Source organism: Erythrolamprus reginae, chromosome 2 (genome assembly GCF_031021105.1).
Source record: "Erythrolamprus reginae isolate rEryReg1 chromosome 2, rEryReg1.hap1, whole genome shotgun sequence".
Lineage (NCBI taxonomy): Eukaryota > Metazoa > Chordata > Lepidosauria > Squamata > Dipsadidae > Erythrolamprus > Erythrolamprus reginae.
This window is the reverse complement of record NC_091951.1, coordinates 126,225,354-126,239,803: the sequence shown is the minus strand read 5'-3', so window position 1 is coordinate 126,239,803 and position 14,450 is coordinate 126,225,354. Positions and strand designations below refer to the sequence as shown.

General features: G+C 39.0%; 1 protein-coding gene across 3 annotated transcripts in view; it reads right to left on the bottom strand.

Moving 5' to 3' along the window:
• Positions 1-238: 238 nt before the first annotated feature.
• Positions 239-14,450, bottom strand: part of ABLIM3 (actin binding LIM protein family member 3) — a 219,987-nt gene continuing 205,775 nt past the window's right edge. For 2 of the 3 annotated variants that reach the window (XM_070739428.1, XM_070739427.1), the window contains exons 15-18: positions 13,749-13,778; positions 11,679-11,737; positions 9,828-9,888; positions 8,133-8,231 (exon numbers count right to left, since the gene is read on the bottom strand). In XM_070739428.1, coding sequence (XP_070595529.1) covers positions 8,140-8,231; positions 9,828-9,888; positions 11,679-11,737; positions 13,749-13,778 — 242 coding nt within the window. In that variant the 3' untranslated portion in view covers positions 8,133-8,139. Of the gene's footprint in view, positions 2,430-4,023; positions 4,105-8,132; positions 8,232-9,827; positions 9,889-11,678; positions 11,738-13,748; positions 13,779-14,450 lie in introns of those variants that run through there. The other variant, XM_070739429.1, reaches the window with a different exon arrangement.

Genomic DNA, 14,450 nt, shown 5'->3' with positions numbered 1-14,450 from the left:
AACAACGATACCATATTAATATGGCATTAGTCTCTAATATAGGAAAGAAGTATGTATGTATTTGTTACATTAATTTAGATGCCATTGCCTTTCCAGGAACTCTGATCAGTTTTGTCAGTTCATACAGGAGATAAATGCATTTGCCCACCTCATTGGAAATGATAGATTCAGCTTTGGAGCCAATTCATTCAAAGAGGAAAGAAACAATAGGAAAACAATACGAGACAACTCACAATTATTTTGTTCAAACAGTGTATTAGGTAAGAAATTTCTTTTTCTTTTAAGAAAGAACAAACATACAATCTCCCAAATCAAAACATTCCACGAACATTTCTTCATTTAGGAGTTGATCCTACTGATTTGACACAATATCAGAAATGTGGCTAGTGACCATGAAAGGCCAGACATATTGTATTCAATTAAATTAGTTAAATTAAAGATGAATGAGACATTTCAAGTGTGAAGGCTTCTCCAAACTCCTTTTTCCCTATAATCCAACAGTTTTATACATGTTTGAAAGTTCAAAGTTTGATTCCCAGTGTGACTGCTGTTTTTGGAAAACATATATAAAACTCACATAAAGGTTCAGATGTAATGCATTGAACATCACATCTGTCTGGGTACAGCTTCATTCTTTTCCTAACAACCATAGCCAAAGTTTATTTGAAGAACAACAGTGACAAAGTTCACATAAGCCATAATATAGTTTATTGGATTTTAGCTTTGCATATTATGTGAATCAAGTCACTGTATCTTCTAAACTATGGTTAATGGCTTTCCACTATTGTGATTTATTCAACAATCACTGATTAGGGCATAGAACTGTTTTGTTTGGGAATTGAACAGTTGTGCCAGTTATTTCATGTGATTTCCGCCCCCCCCCCTTTTGAAAAAGTTTGATCTTAAGTTTGTAAGATTAAGCTCTTTCATAGCAGTGTTTTTTTTAATTGACTGCTTAAAGTGACTAGCAATAGAAGAGGAAACTGAAATAATGGAAAGGAAGATAATTTATAATTGGGTGTATATCACAGATTGTACCTCTAAACTAGTCTCTACAAACATGGTGCCCATAGTTCAATATGACTTCTAGAAGTTTTAGTCCAGCATGGTTGGAGACCACTAGATTGGGGGAGGCTACTGTATATATAGAGCTGTGCTAATGTAAATGGTATCCAAAATTGTATTAAAGTACCTAAACATTTAGGTGAGCTTATAGCTCTCTGTTCCAAGACACCTAATTTCCCATTCCTTGAATGTAGGAGTATCTGCAGAATGAATTTTAGTAAGTGTTTCAGTGCAATACTTTCTACAGATCTCTGAAGAGGAATGGAAGAGGAGCTGCATACCACTGCAACTCAGAGAAAAAATAAATTTTGGAAGTGAATATTTATTCACGGAAAAAAAAGTTTAAAGATGGTTACTCTCAATAATAGCTATATAAAGCCTCCATACATAGAGGAAATCATTTGCTGGATACTGCAGGGAGGAACATAAAGCATACGGATGCTCATGAAGTTAAAGCCCATCTTTTTAATTTCCAAGAGTCATTTGAATGTCTACAGTAAGGGAAAAAAAGAATGCTGACTGAATAGATTTTGGTTTTATTTGTATCCTTTTATACCAGTATGTTTAAATTTTGGTGCAAAATCACACACATACACACGTGTGTTGTGAGATGCTACACCAAGATTTATACACGCTGGTATAAAAGGACAGAAATAAAACTAAAATCTATCCAACCTACATTTATATATATGGAGATGGTTTTGGAGATGATCAAGATAATAAAAAAAACAATAGAAAAAGATAATGAGGAAAATAATAGAAAAAAGCAAAAGATATTTCTTGAGCTCAGATATTTGTTGAGCTGAGATATTTTTAGAAACAAAAGGCAGGTTGAGATAAATCCTTGGCCTGACTGAGCAGCATACTTCAGTTAGTGGGGGGGAGGCGTATAAGGATGATTGGCTCTATCAAAACATGCCCCCCAGTTCCATCATCCTACCTCTCCAGACTTGCTTTTAAGAGGCTCACGGATGAGCTACGGTAATGCCCAAGGTTCTCAACATTGATGTAAAAAAAAGAGAGAGGAAGACCTCAGTATAAAACAGGTTCCCATATCCTTCCCACCACTTGAAAAGTTTCCCAAATAAGAGTTTTTAAAAAAAAGGAAAAAAAGGAAAAAAAGAGCATAAAAATATCTGTGAGACTTCGAATCACTTACAGGCTTCCAAAGAGAACAGCCAGAGATTCTACTCTGTACTATACAGAGCTTCTATATAGAGATATTTATATAGTTTTTATATATACTGTCTTCAAAATAGCCGAGCCTGCTTCTTCAACTCATTTCTTTTCCACAAAGCCAGGCGATCAAATTCAGCAATAGTCATGCCAAACACCTGGTAAAATTCCTCTGGGGACAGATGGCGCTGGAAAGAGAACAGGGAGGTATGCTGTTATACAAGTATGGCCAATGCACAAGTGTGACAACAGGCACCCGATTTGAAATATATGTAAGTTCTGAGGCAACATTTCGTTTACATCACTGTATCTTCAGGCTCTACATTTGAGGCTGCACCCAGACATGACCCTCCTCTCCTAATAATCTGTTGAAGTTTGTAGCCCAGTTATTCACACAATTTATTTTAGTGGTTTATTGAAAGGACTTTCATATCAGAAGTGCCTTGATAAAGGTGGAGATCTAAATATCTGAGTCATTCACCCCAGCCTCTCTTCCAGCCCATTCTCATCTACCTGTTCCAATTTCCCATGAAGACATCTAGAGTTATAGATATGAAACCAAATATTTGGTGGGCTTGCATGTGTTTATCTTTATATATATATTGTCTTTCTCTACAAAATACTTCTAGACTCAAGGTATTATACCCTCCTTCTCCTGTTATAATATTAACATTCCTGTAACACCAAAATTTGTTTGCTCACAACTTTGGTATATAGGAATAGAATGGAGGAGGAATGGATGATAAAAAAGGGCAAAGTTTCTAGGAGCAAAAGAAGCCAAAAACATCCACATCTTTGAAGATTTGTATTTCTGTTTTAGGTCTTTCTCTCTAAGTACTTCTTATCATTTGTTTACTTAGAACAAATATTTTATTAAAGAAATATAAGTTATATATATATTTTGCATCCACTGAGAAATTATCAGGATGTAATTATCATAAAACTGCAGATCAAAACAACCTGAGTCTTAATTACCTACAAACAGGAAAAATACGTTGCCAGGACAAATGATTCGCCTTGTGTTCCACAAATGAGGAAAGAAACAGATTTAGAAAGAACATTTTGTCAAGCACCAGAGAAAAATGAGGAGAGTCAGACAGTTTAAATGACTATAATGTATTGCAAGGTTAAGCTCTCTACAAGTATCTGAGCTACTAGTGAGACAGTGGTGGAACTTAAGAAGACATTCAAGATGAGCTAGACTTCTTGTGAGATTTCTTGTGGGCATGCAGGGACTTATGACTGATGATGTGTTTGACCTCTCCCTCAGGCTTATCCTTGTACACTGGTCATCTCGTACACATATATGATGCAGGGCAGCTATGAGAACAGCGTAAAGGCAGGGAATCTTTTGATTGTTAAGGCTAGCATCTAAAATGTACCGGAAGGAAGAAAAGTGATTCCTCTTGCTTGCAGTAGGTTCAGTATTTTACTCTTTCTTGACTAGTTCTGTCTGTCTGTCTTATCTAATCTATCATCTTTTATCATCTATCAATCAATGAATCAATCAGATTTATAAGTTGCCACAATCTCAGTATTGTACCAATATTGGCCCTGAAATAGTGTACTCCTTAGTTATTGTATAGTTAGGCTCATTATAGGTATATATGTTAGATATTTCACTTAACTGAAATCTACCAGTAATTTAATAGTCTGCCTGTAATATTACACAGTCACAGATCTGAATTTGAAAGCATCTGTCTATACAAGGAATGGGAAGATTCAGTTTCAGAGGTTCCAGAAGTACTTGAAGGAGGTTTCCAGATGCTGGAGTTGACTTACCTCTAACCGAGTTCTGTCCACATCTTTGGGCAATCGATTTTTCCCCCTAGTTGTCACCAAAAGCAACTCATAAGGGTATATCTACAAAAGAAAGGGGGGAAAATACGATGCTGGATGAAATAAACAGACAAATAAGAACTGGCTGAACATAGTTTTGTAAAAATGTATATCATATGTTTGGGAGCTTCCATTGCATCATTTTAGGATTTAGCCTAAAATGATTAATCTCACAATATTTCCTATGTTGGGAAGTGAGTTTATTAATTTTTGAGTCTGTTCCAGTTTATTGGAAATCACAGCAATGCTAGTGTATCCTGACTATTGAAATGCAGCATCTCTATAAAACTTGTAAGGAGTCCATTATCTCTTTGGGCAAAATGCTTATCTAATACTTTTTTTTAGCATGTAGCCTTAGGTTCTGCTCATAGAAATTTAGCATCCTATTTGGTAGTGCCATATGACCAGCAAAGGGCTCCACTTTTTCCTACCGGTACGGGATCCTAAGGCCGGTGTGGGTGCGCGCACCTGACATGTGTATGTGTGCCCCCTGCGAGATTTCGCTTTTGAGCATGTGCCCGAACTGATATCTTATACAAGGATGCTTGCACGGAAAAGATTTTGCCAACTTTTGCCCCCTTTTTTGCTTCTGCACATGCCAGGTGCACATGCACCTGGCCTGGCCTCCGGAACCCATCAAAAAACTGCTAATGGATCGCCGATCCCATCTGTACCAGGTAGGGCCCATCACTGTTATGTTGGAAAGGTTGCAAAATTGCCAGCATGCTTAACATTCTGCCTTTACAAATTCAGAGGTTTTTTTAAAAAAATTGCCACGGAGGAATAGTGAAAAATGTCAGGAAGCCTTTACAAGGAACCAGCATTTTTCTTTACATTTTAAAGAAATGTTCTTCAGATACTGCTCCATGATAACCTTTTGTGATTCTTTGTTTTGGAAACGCTAAGTGATTTCACATACTGTATAATATTGGTTGAGATGCTACTCATTTGTTTCCTTTTCTGTGTGACATGGTGACTATGTGATTTTTTATTACACCACAACCCACGATAGCTCAGCAGTTGGGACATTGGTAGGATGTCTTATTTTTCCTCTCCTATTAATCAGCTAGGAAGAAAGAGGGTGAGTACTGATTTTCTACATTTTAGGTTTTTCAGTATAGAAGAGAAGATCATCATTGCAGGTTTCTTAGACTGCTTTGTGAAGGAGTCAGGATAGAAATACTGGTTTGTATGAAAAAATATTTATTTATTAATTTAATTAGATTTAAGCACTTCCTAATTGCAATATGAATCTGGCAGCTCACAATTTAGCGGATGCCGTAAGAGAAGTATGAGAATATTTTTGGAGAATTATAATACAGTAATTCTATTCAGTAACACCCATATTTACAGTTTTTATTTGCTCAGGATAGCAGCAGCACAAGTGATGCCATAATGATAACAAAATAACAGAGGTGAGAGGGACATTGGAAGGGACAACCCTCTGCTCAAGCAGGAAACCCTATATCAACCTTCTTGGGTTTGTGTGCCAAAAGGAGGCATGTGTGCACACCCTAGTGCACGCAGGCATGCCCATGCCCATGCCCTCCCTACACACATGCACACAATACCCCTCATGCATGTGAACTACCCCCTTCTGCCCTCCCCCACATGTGCACAGGCCTCACAATGGGCTCCTGAAACCTGAAGATGGTGAAAAACAGCCAAACTGACCAACCGGAAGTTCAGAAATGAACTTCTGGTTAGCTCGTTGGGCTGTTTTTTGTCTTTCCCAGCTTCAGGAGGCTTCCTTGAAACCTGGGGAGAGTGAAATGGCAGAAAACAATGCCGAAAATCAGCTGGGCAGTGCATGCATGCTTGCTGGAGCTGACATAGGGCAATGCCTTGCATACTCTCTGATGTGGCTCCATGTGCCACCTGTGGAACATGTGCCAGAGCTTCGCCATTACAGCCCTATACGATTTCAGACAAATGGTTGCCCAATCTCTTTTTAAGACCTCCAATGTTTGAGTACCCCCAACTTCTGTTTGTTAATTGTTCTCATTGTCAGGAAAATCCTCCTTACTCTTAGGTTGGTTCTTCCCGTGATTAGTCTCCATCCATTGCTTATATCAGTGATGGCGAACCTATGGCACAGGTGCCACAGGTGGCACGCGGAGCCCTATCTGCTGGCACGCAAGCCATTGCCCTAGCTCAGCTCCAACGTGCATGTGTGTGCTGGCCAGCTGATTATTTGCTTGCACAGAGGCTTTGGGAGGGCATTTTTGGCTTCCAGAGATCCTCCGGAGGAATGGGGAGGGGCTCTTTTACCCTCCCCCAGCTCCAGTTTATTATTATTATTATTATTATTATTATTATTATTATTATTATTATTATTATTATTATTTATTAGATTTGTATGCCGCCCCTCTCCGCAGACTCGGGGCGGCTCACAACAATGATAAAAACAATATATAATGACAAATCTAATAATTAGAATCTAAAATAACAATGGTACATTTTAAAAAAAGGGTAGCCTTTAGAGCTTGGGCAGGGTAAAACATGAGCCTACTGGGCCCAGCAGAAGTTGGGAAACAGGGTGTTTTCAGTCTCCAGAGGGCCTCTGGGAGACAGGGGAAGCTGTTTTTGCCCTCCCCAGGCATTGAATTATGGATGTATGCATGCGTGACAGAGTGTATCCATGCTCTTTCGGCAACCCGGTTCGCCATCAGTGGCTTATAGGGCCAGTTAAAGACCCCCAAAATGCAGAAATGTATCTTTAATTAGTTCAGCATATTATCAGTAATATGCTGTAATTATTAATAATAGTAAAATAATGCCTCCCTTTGTAGAACGTGGTAAACTGTAGCTCAGTAAAAAAGATCGTGTTTTACATATACAAAAAATGTATCATTTCTCAGCCTGAGAGACTCAGGAAAAGATTTCTGTTTGAAATCCTGCCAGTCCGTATAGCTCATACATCATAATAATTTTTAGATATTTTGAATTTCAATTATTATACTTTTCTTTCAGCATATACTTTAGAAACTGAAATCAAATGTATTTGAGCTGGTCCAGGTCACAATTAGCATTTATAACCTCTAACTATATCTTTTAAATGTGAAGATGATCTCTGAAAATTTGATTCAGACTGATTTTGCCTCAAAGCAACAGGGCCAGCTATCTGTTACCAGAAGAGATAAGGGGGATCCAGGAATCTGACGGTGAATTATGGTATTACAACCCAGATGGGATATAATTGTAATAGCTTTGGGAAATGATTTATTTTCATTTGTTTATTAGCAATTGAATAGCAGTAATTTTTCTTGGGTTTCCTAAACTGTGAACTATACCTTTTTGGGGGAGGTACAGACAGAGACCAGGGGAAAGTGAAGGATGTATTTCAGTTACTTTTTTACCACAAAACCACCATCCAAACACCAAAATGAACATAATGAGAACAATACAATGAAACTTGCATTTTTTTTTCCATTGTTCATTTGTACAGTTTGGTTTAGGGGAGGTGTACTACACTAAAGGGCCGCATGGTGGCAAAAGGTTTAGAACAGTGATGGTGAACCTATGGCACGGGTGCCACAGGTGGCACGCGGAGCCATATCTGCTGGCACATGAGCTGTTGCCTTAATTCAACTCCAATGTACATGCGTATGCTGGCACCTAATTTTTGGCTCACACAGAGGCTTTTGAGGGCATTTTTGGCTTCCAGAGAGCCTCTGGAAGAATGGGGGAGGGAGTTTGTACTATGGAGCCTGAGGAGGGAAAAACACTAGCCTATTGGGCCCACCAGAAGTTAGGAAACAGGCTGTTTCTGGCCTCTAGAGGGCCTCCAAGGGGCAGGGGAAGCTGTTTTCACCCTCTCCACATATTGAATTATGGGTGTGGGCACTCACGCATGCACTATAGTACAGGCCCACGCTCTTTTGGCACCCAAAGAAAAAAAGGTTTGCCATCATGGTTTAGAAGTTCCTGACTTAGAGACATTGATGATGCCTTTATTCAAATAGATCGATGTTACTCAAGGCACCAAAAGAAGCAAAAGAGAACAAGATCAGATTCTCTTTTAACTCAGCTATTAATGCAGCTTTTCCTGGTTGCTATTTAGTATAGTGACAGCTTCCTGCTTTCCAAAGAAAGAGCATCCATGATTCTAGAAATCTTGTAAGGTTCTTGAGAGCATGTTACCTTGTATTCTGAAAAAAAAAAGACACAGAGAGGGTGGGAGACAGAAAAAGATAAGTCAGTCTCCAGTCCCTTTTGTTCAACAATGGCATCTTTGGCATTTGCAAACCCTCTTGTTGTTACTTAAAAAAACAGAACAAAATACCCTCCCCCATTGATACTGTGGTATTTGCAAAATTAGGCATTATTTGGGCCTGCTTGATCATAATAGGTAACAGTACAGACTACCTTTAAAACAATCTAAAAGAAATGCATTGTAAGTTAAATTTGAGGATGAGATTCTCTAGCCATTTAGTACAGATTTGATTAGTTCAGTGATTTCTAAACTTATTTGGACTTGGACCATTTGCAGGACTTGAATATATTGATAGAACATATATGTGCTTTCCAGAGATAGAAGACTTTTATCCTGATGCCTTTGATTAGAAGGTTATATTTAAAGAATGAACAATTCAGTCTTTGAAACAGTAGAAGCTAAAAGGCCCCAGTGTCGCAAGTACTTTCTCTTATAACTGCCACTTCGTATCAACTACAACTGTGTTTACTATCCACAAAAGATTAATAGGATGAGTGTTTTTGCTTCTGCTAATCACAACTTTCCTTAACATTAAACCTTTATATCAGAAGCCAACAACATGTAGAATTCATATGTCACTTGAATCTAATCGGTATCATGTTTCCCACTATTAATTGTTGGACAGATTCTGAACTGAAGATTGATTTCACCAGGCACTGCAATATAACTTGTAATAACCACAGCCAATTATTTTGCTCTTTTGTAAAATTTTGTAAAGTTTTTCAGAAATATTTTCATAATTTATTAAGAGCACAATCTAAGGCCAATATAAATCCTGATAGGAGAAAATCTGGGAATACACAAATTAAGATTCTAGTACAGACCAGGGGTGGGTCCTTACTTCCCTCACTGCTAGTTTTCTTTCTCCTGCACCTTGTGGCTAAGCTCTTATTGCACACTGTGTGGGTGTGCGTGCACTTCGTAGGTGCACACACGCATTTGCAGTGCTAAAATCTCAGCTTCTGCTCATGCGCAGAAGCAAAAAATAGCAAAAAAACAGAAGCTGAGTTTTTGGCACTGTACATACACCACCATCTCGGGGGGGGGGGGGGTTGGTATTTTTTGCTTCTGCGCATGAGCACAACCTAAGGTTTTGGCACTGCAAATATATGTGCGGAGCTGCAAAGTGCATTCCAGCAAAAAATAGCAAAAAAAGAGCCAAAAATAAGATGGCGGCATATGCACAGTGCCAAAAACTCAGCTTCTGCACATGCACAGAAGCAAAAACCAGCAAAAAAAAAAAAGCAAAAAAAAAAAAAAGAGAGCCAAAAACAAAACAGTCGTGGCGCCAGCCACGGACTGGCCCAGACTGAAACAGCTCTGTGTTGTCACCACTGGTTTACTATCAGTTCTATAGAACCGGTTGGAACCCACCTCTGGTACATGATACCCAAAAACACAATTGTGCCACCCAATCTTAGCCTTTCTAAAAGCAGTCACCAGAATCATACATTGATAAAATCCAACCTATTAGCAAGTCTATGAATCATTCCTGCTCCCAAAATTTCTGTCCTAAGGTCATTCCACTCACCTCGCATTCCCCAGTTGACGGCATTTGTGCTGTCATAGTGAAAGAGTTCAGCGCTGGGAGGCTGCATAGAAAATTATAGTATGGAAGAAGGAACAATCAGTAAATGGAACAGGAATACAGCCCTGTTACAAAATTCCTCTGTTCTTTTGTATCTGATTCCAGAAAAAAATATATGAAAACACTAGATTGGTTCAATAAAGATGTTCATAAACTTTGTCTGCCACAATGAGTGTGAAGGACAGGGAGAGATTAATCAGAGAAACAGTGTGGAGCAGTGGTTCCCAACCTTTTTTGGCCATGCCCCACCTAAACATCTCTAAAATCCTGAGGCCTCCCCCCCATGACATATAATTCTTATTGTTCAAAAAGTGGACTACTCATGTGGAAGAAGCCTAAAAAGCCATTAACTAGGTTTAAACAAGGTTCCAATTGCTCCCATAAAAGATAAAATTCCCCCCCTGTGGGGCATGGGCCCCATGTTGGGAACCACTGGTGTAGGTAAGAGAAAGAATAAAAGTGTCTATGGAGATTTTCAGTCATCCAGATCATAGTTGTCTCAAAGGTGCTCAAAGGAGGAGAAGGAGAAGGAAGAAGAAGAAGAAGAAGAAGAAGAAGAAGAAGAAGAAGAAGAAGAAGAAGAAGAAGAAGAAAGAAGCAAGAAGAAAGAACAGTCCAATTGCCTTTTGAAAAAAACACCTTTGAGTGTCTTCTAGAGAAAATATGCCAGAAGGGTAACATCACATTAATCTTAGAAATGAAAGCTGACTTAAAAGCTTCAATTTGGGATATTTTGCCTATACAGTATACTAACCACAGAAATCAGTAACATTTTTGTATGCCAGTCTGGTTCAGGACAATGTCCAGAATAACAATGTTTAATGTTATTCATATAATCATCCTTTGAGGAAGTTTATCTAAGTGTCATCTTGCCCAAAGTCATATATATTAGCATTTCAATAATTCTCAAGCCCTAATGAGTTCTGAAATAGGTTACACATTAGTTAAAAATGGTTCTGAAATAGGTTACACATTAGCTAAAAGTTGCAATAGTTTTTGAAGTTATAAAAATAATTCACGAGTAGTGTAATCCCAATACATTGTACCCTTTCTGGAACTTTTTTTTAAAAAAAATCCATTAACAGAAACAGAGTGGATTTGTGAAGATCCTAACTTCAACAGTACTAATGGGAAAGTGTCCCACCAGATAGTGTCTGTGCAACAGGCCAAGTTAAGGGATGTTGGGCACAATATATCTTTTTTCTTATCCCTTCCATTTTCCAGCTATATCAGAGAGCTTCCTTATTCTGACAAGAGAGAGACAATCTGATCCAAGGTTTATCCAATGATGTAAACTTTCCTCTCATTTAGCAATGGATTGTGCTACAATCTTATGGCTATAAGCAGGCTCCATAGGATACAGTGCATAGGCTTGAGCTTAGATCATGAAACTGCTCCTCCAGCAGAAACTTTATACACTGGACAAATGCTTTCCAGTCTAGTTAAAGAAGCCATTCAGAGGCACCAGCTATTCTTATAAATTCAGGAGTGGCTGTGGTTTTCTAATCCCAAACTCCCACTTGTAATCTAATATGTTTGTATCTTCACCAGGAGTCTCCCTAACTGTTTCTTAGCAACTGCCCAATACTCCCTCAACATAATGCTTGTGGAAGGACATCAGTCCCATTTCTGACACCGACATGACTTTCAACATTAGCTTAGAGAACTCCTGACTCTTACAATGAGAAACGATCACGATGGGGAGGGAAATGCTAACTTTATATAAAATGGCAGTTTTCAGACAAATAATTGGAAATACTTTTACTTGGGGATGAAATCTGTGGCCACTCTTACCCTATGCAGCCCATTCCTTCTGTAAGCAGGAAGAGAAGCAGATTTTGAAATGAGGGGATCTGGGGAAAAATAAAAAGAGAACGGGCAAGTCAGAATTAACAACTCCAGTGAAGAAAAAGTATCTTTCTTGTGGCCAGCTACAGCTCAGTACTAAAAATCTGCCGCACGAATCCCAGCGACCAATTAGGTCCCACAGAGTTGGCCTTCTCCGGGTCCTGTAGACTAAACAATGTCGTTTGGTGGGACCCAGGGGAAGAGCCTTCTCTGTGGTGGCCCTGACCCTCTGGAACCAACTCCCCCCCCGGAGATTGGAATTGCCCCCACCCTCCTCGCCTTTCGTAAGCCCCTTAAAACCCACCTCTGCCGTCAGGCATGGGGGAACTGAGATATTCTTTCCCCCTAGGCCTCTACAATTTATGCATGGTATGTTTGTATGTATGTTTGGTTTTATAAATAAGGGTTTTTTAGTTGTTATAGTATTGGATTGTTACATGCTGTTTTTATCACTGTTGTTAGCTGCCCCGAGTCCACGGAGAGGGGTGGCATACAAATCCAATAAATAAATAGATAGATAGATTGATAGATAGATAGATAGATAGATAGATAGATAGAAAGATAGATAGATGATAGATAGATACATAGATAGATACATAGGTAAATACATAAATATCAGAAGAAATAGAAAGAGTGCCCACCCATAGCATAATTATTGCTATTACAAGTAGTCCTTGCTTAACAACTGATCACTTAATGACTGTTCAAAGTTACAATGGATCACCCAAAGGCTACTTATGACCCTGTTCAATAGGTGGACATACACCTGCAGTCATGTGACTGCATTTTGGGTGCTTGGCAACCAGTTCACTTTTATGGCAGATTGCAGTATTCTGCTCTCACATGATTGAAATTTACACATTTTTTTTACTGGCTTCTGTTCCTTTCAGCCAGTTTCCAGCAAAAAGAGCAATACATAGATTCACTTAACAATCACAGCATTTGCTTAAAGTCAGCTACAGAAAATATCCAAAAAATGTGCTTGTTCATGTGAGTGAACTAGATTTATGACAGAAATTTTGGGCTCTGTTAGTGTTGTAAATCAAGGACCATCTATATGGATACTTTTAAAAAAAAAAAAAATCTTGCCTTTCCTCAAATAAGCGTGCTGTAGACCAGTGATGGCACGTGGAACCATATCTGCTGGCACGCGAGCTGTTGTCCTAGCTCAGCTCCAATATGCATGTGTGTGCTGGCCAGCTGATTTTGTGCTTGGAGGGAGGAGGTGGGCATTTTTATCCTCCCCCAGATCTAGGGATGCCTTTGGAGCCTGGGGAGGGCCTATTGGGCCCACCAGAAGTTGGGAAACAAGCCGTTTCCTGCCTCCAGTGGGCCTCTAGGAGGTGGGGGAAGCTGTTTTAGCCCTCCCCAGGCATTGAATTATAAGTGTGGGCACTCACACATGTGTGATAGCACACGTCCACAGTCTTTCAGCACCCAAGGAAAAAAAAACGTTCGCCGTCACTGCTGTAGATTATGCGATACTTTACAAATTTCTTCATCATTATCTGATACGACTACTAAATGGTGACTACTCCAAGGTTGCCTAGTCAGAGCAAGGATATGATCTTGTTCTTTCTTATGTCTGACTAACTCCTTATTTATTTCACCATATTTTCTCTGAAAGAACTGCAGCCCCCAGAATAGCAGAATAATTTCACTGAAGGCATGAAAGGGGAAGTTATTCAGAAGATACAAACCCACTCCTATTAGTTATAAACATACACTAATGAAGTAAATCACAGATAATCCCATGAGAGCTGCCTCCCAAGGTAGTTTATCTCAACCTGAGAACAGTAGCCTACTTCACTCTGTTGTATAGAAGGGTTGCCGTTTCATTTTTACTCTTGAACATTATGGGTGCACATATGAGAAGCCATACATCAGTCCATAAATATCATCACCCAGTTATGGCTAAAGAACCCCATAACTCATCATCCAATCAAACTCCAATTGAGAGGTAAAATGGATTGAAGAACACAAAGCAAAAGAGGCAGGAAACTGAGAAATACATACCACTGTCTGCCAAGTAGTGCGACCGGGGTGCTATAAAAGAAGACAAACCAAGATATCAGGTTCATTGTTGTGATTCCACTCCCCCCCCCAAAGAGCATTAAGCTAGATTCACTCCTGCAAAAAAAAAAAAAATGTCTTAGTTGACAGCACCACTATGAGAACAATGTCATAATACTCTCCAAGCAGTAGGTGGCACTAGACTTCCTTGTATATGGGTAGAGTTGGGAGTTTCTTGCTCCCTTCTTATTTTGTTTCAGAATGACAATAATATTCTTATCCTGATTATACTCTATATGCTCTATAAACAACAGTGTAAACAACAAAATAAATAATGACTTTAGAGAACTCGAGATGATTATATGTTGCCAGCATATTCTCTGACTCCCACTTCATAAAAGCCTTAACACACATGGACACCCACACCCCTTCCTTCCCTCCAAAATGGTCCTGCCTGCAAAATAGTTGGTGGAAAAGAATGCTGGGGGAAGTGAGAGAGAGAGAAAAAGAAAGATTTGGTATGGAAACATTTGCCAGTGCAAACTGATGTTCTTCACAGATTTCTGGGTGGAGTGTATGTTTCAGAAGCCATGGATCCAAGCCATTATTTTTCACCTGGCTCTGGATAATGAACTTTAGGCCTCTATTAAATTAATTAAACAAACAAACAAAAAAATCAGCAATCCTGAAATTTTCTAATCATCA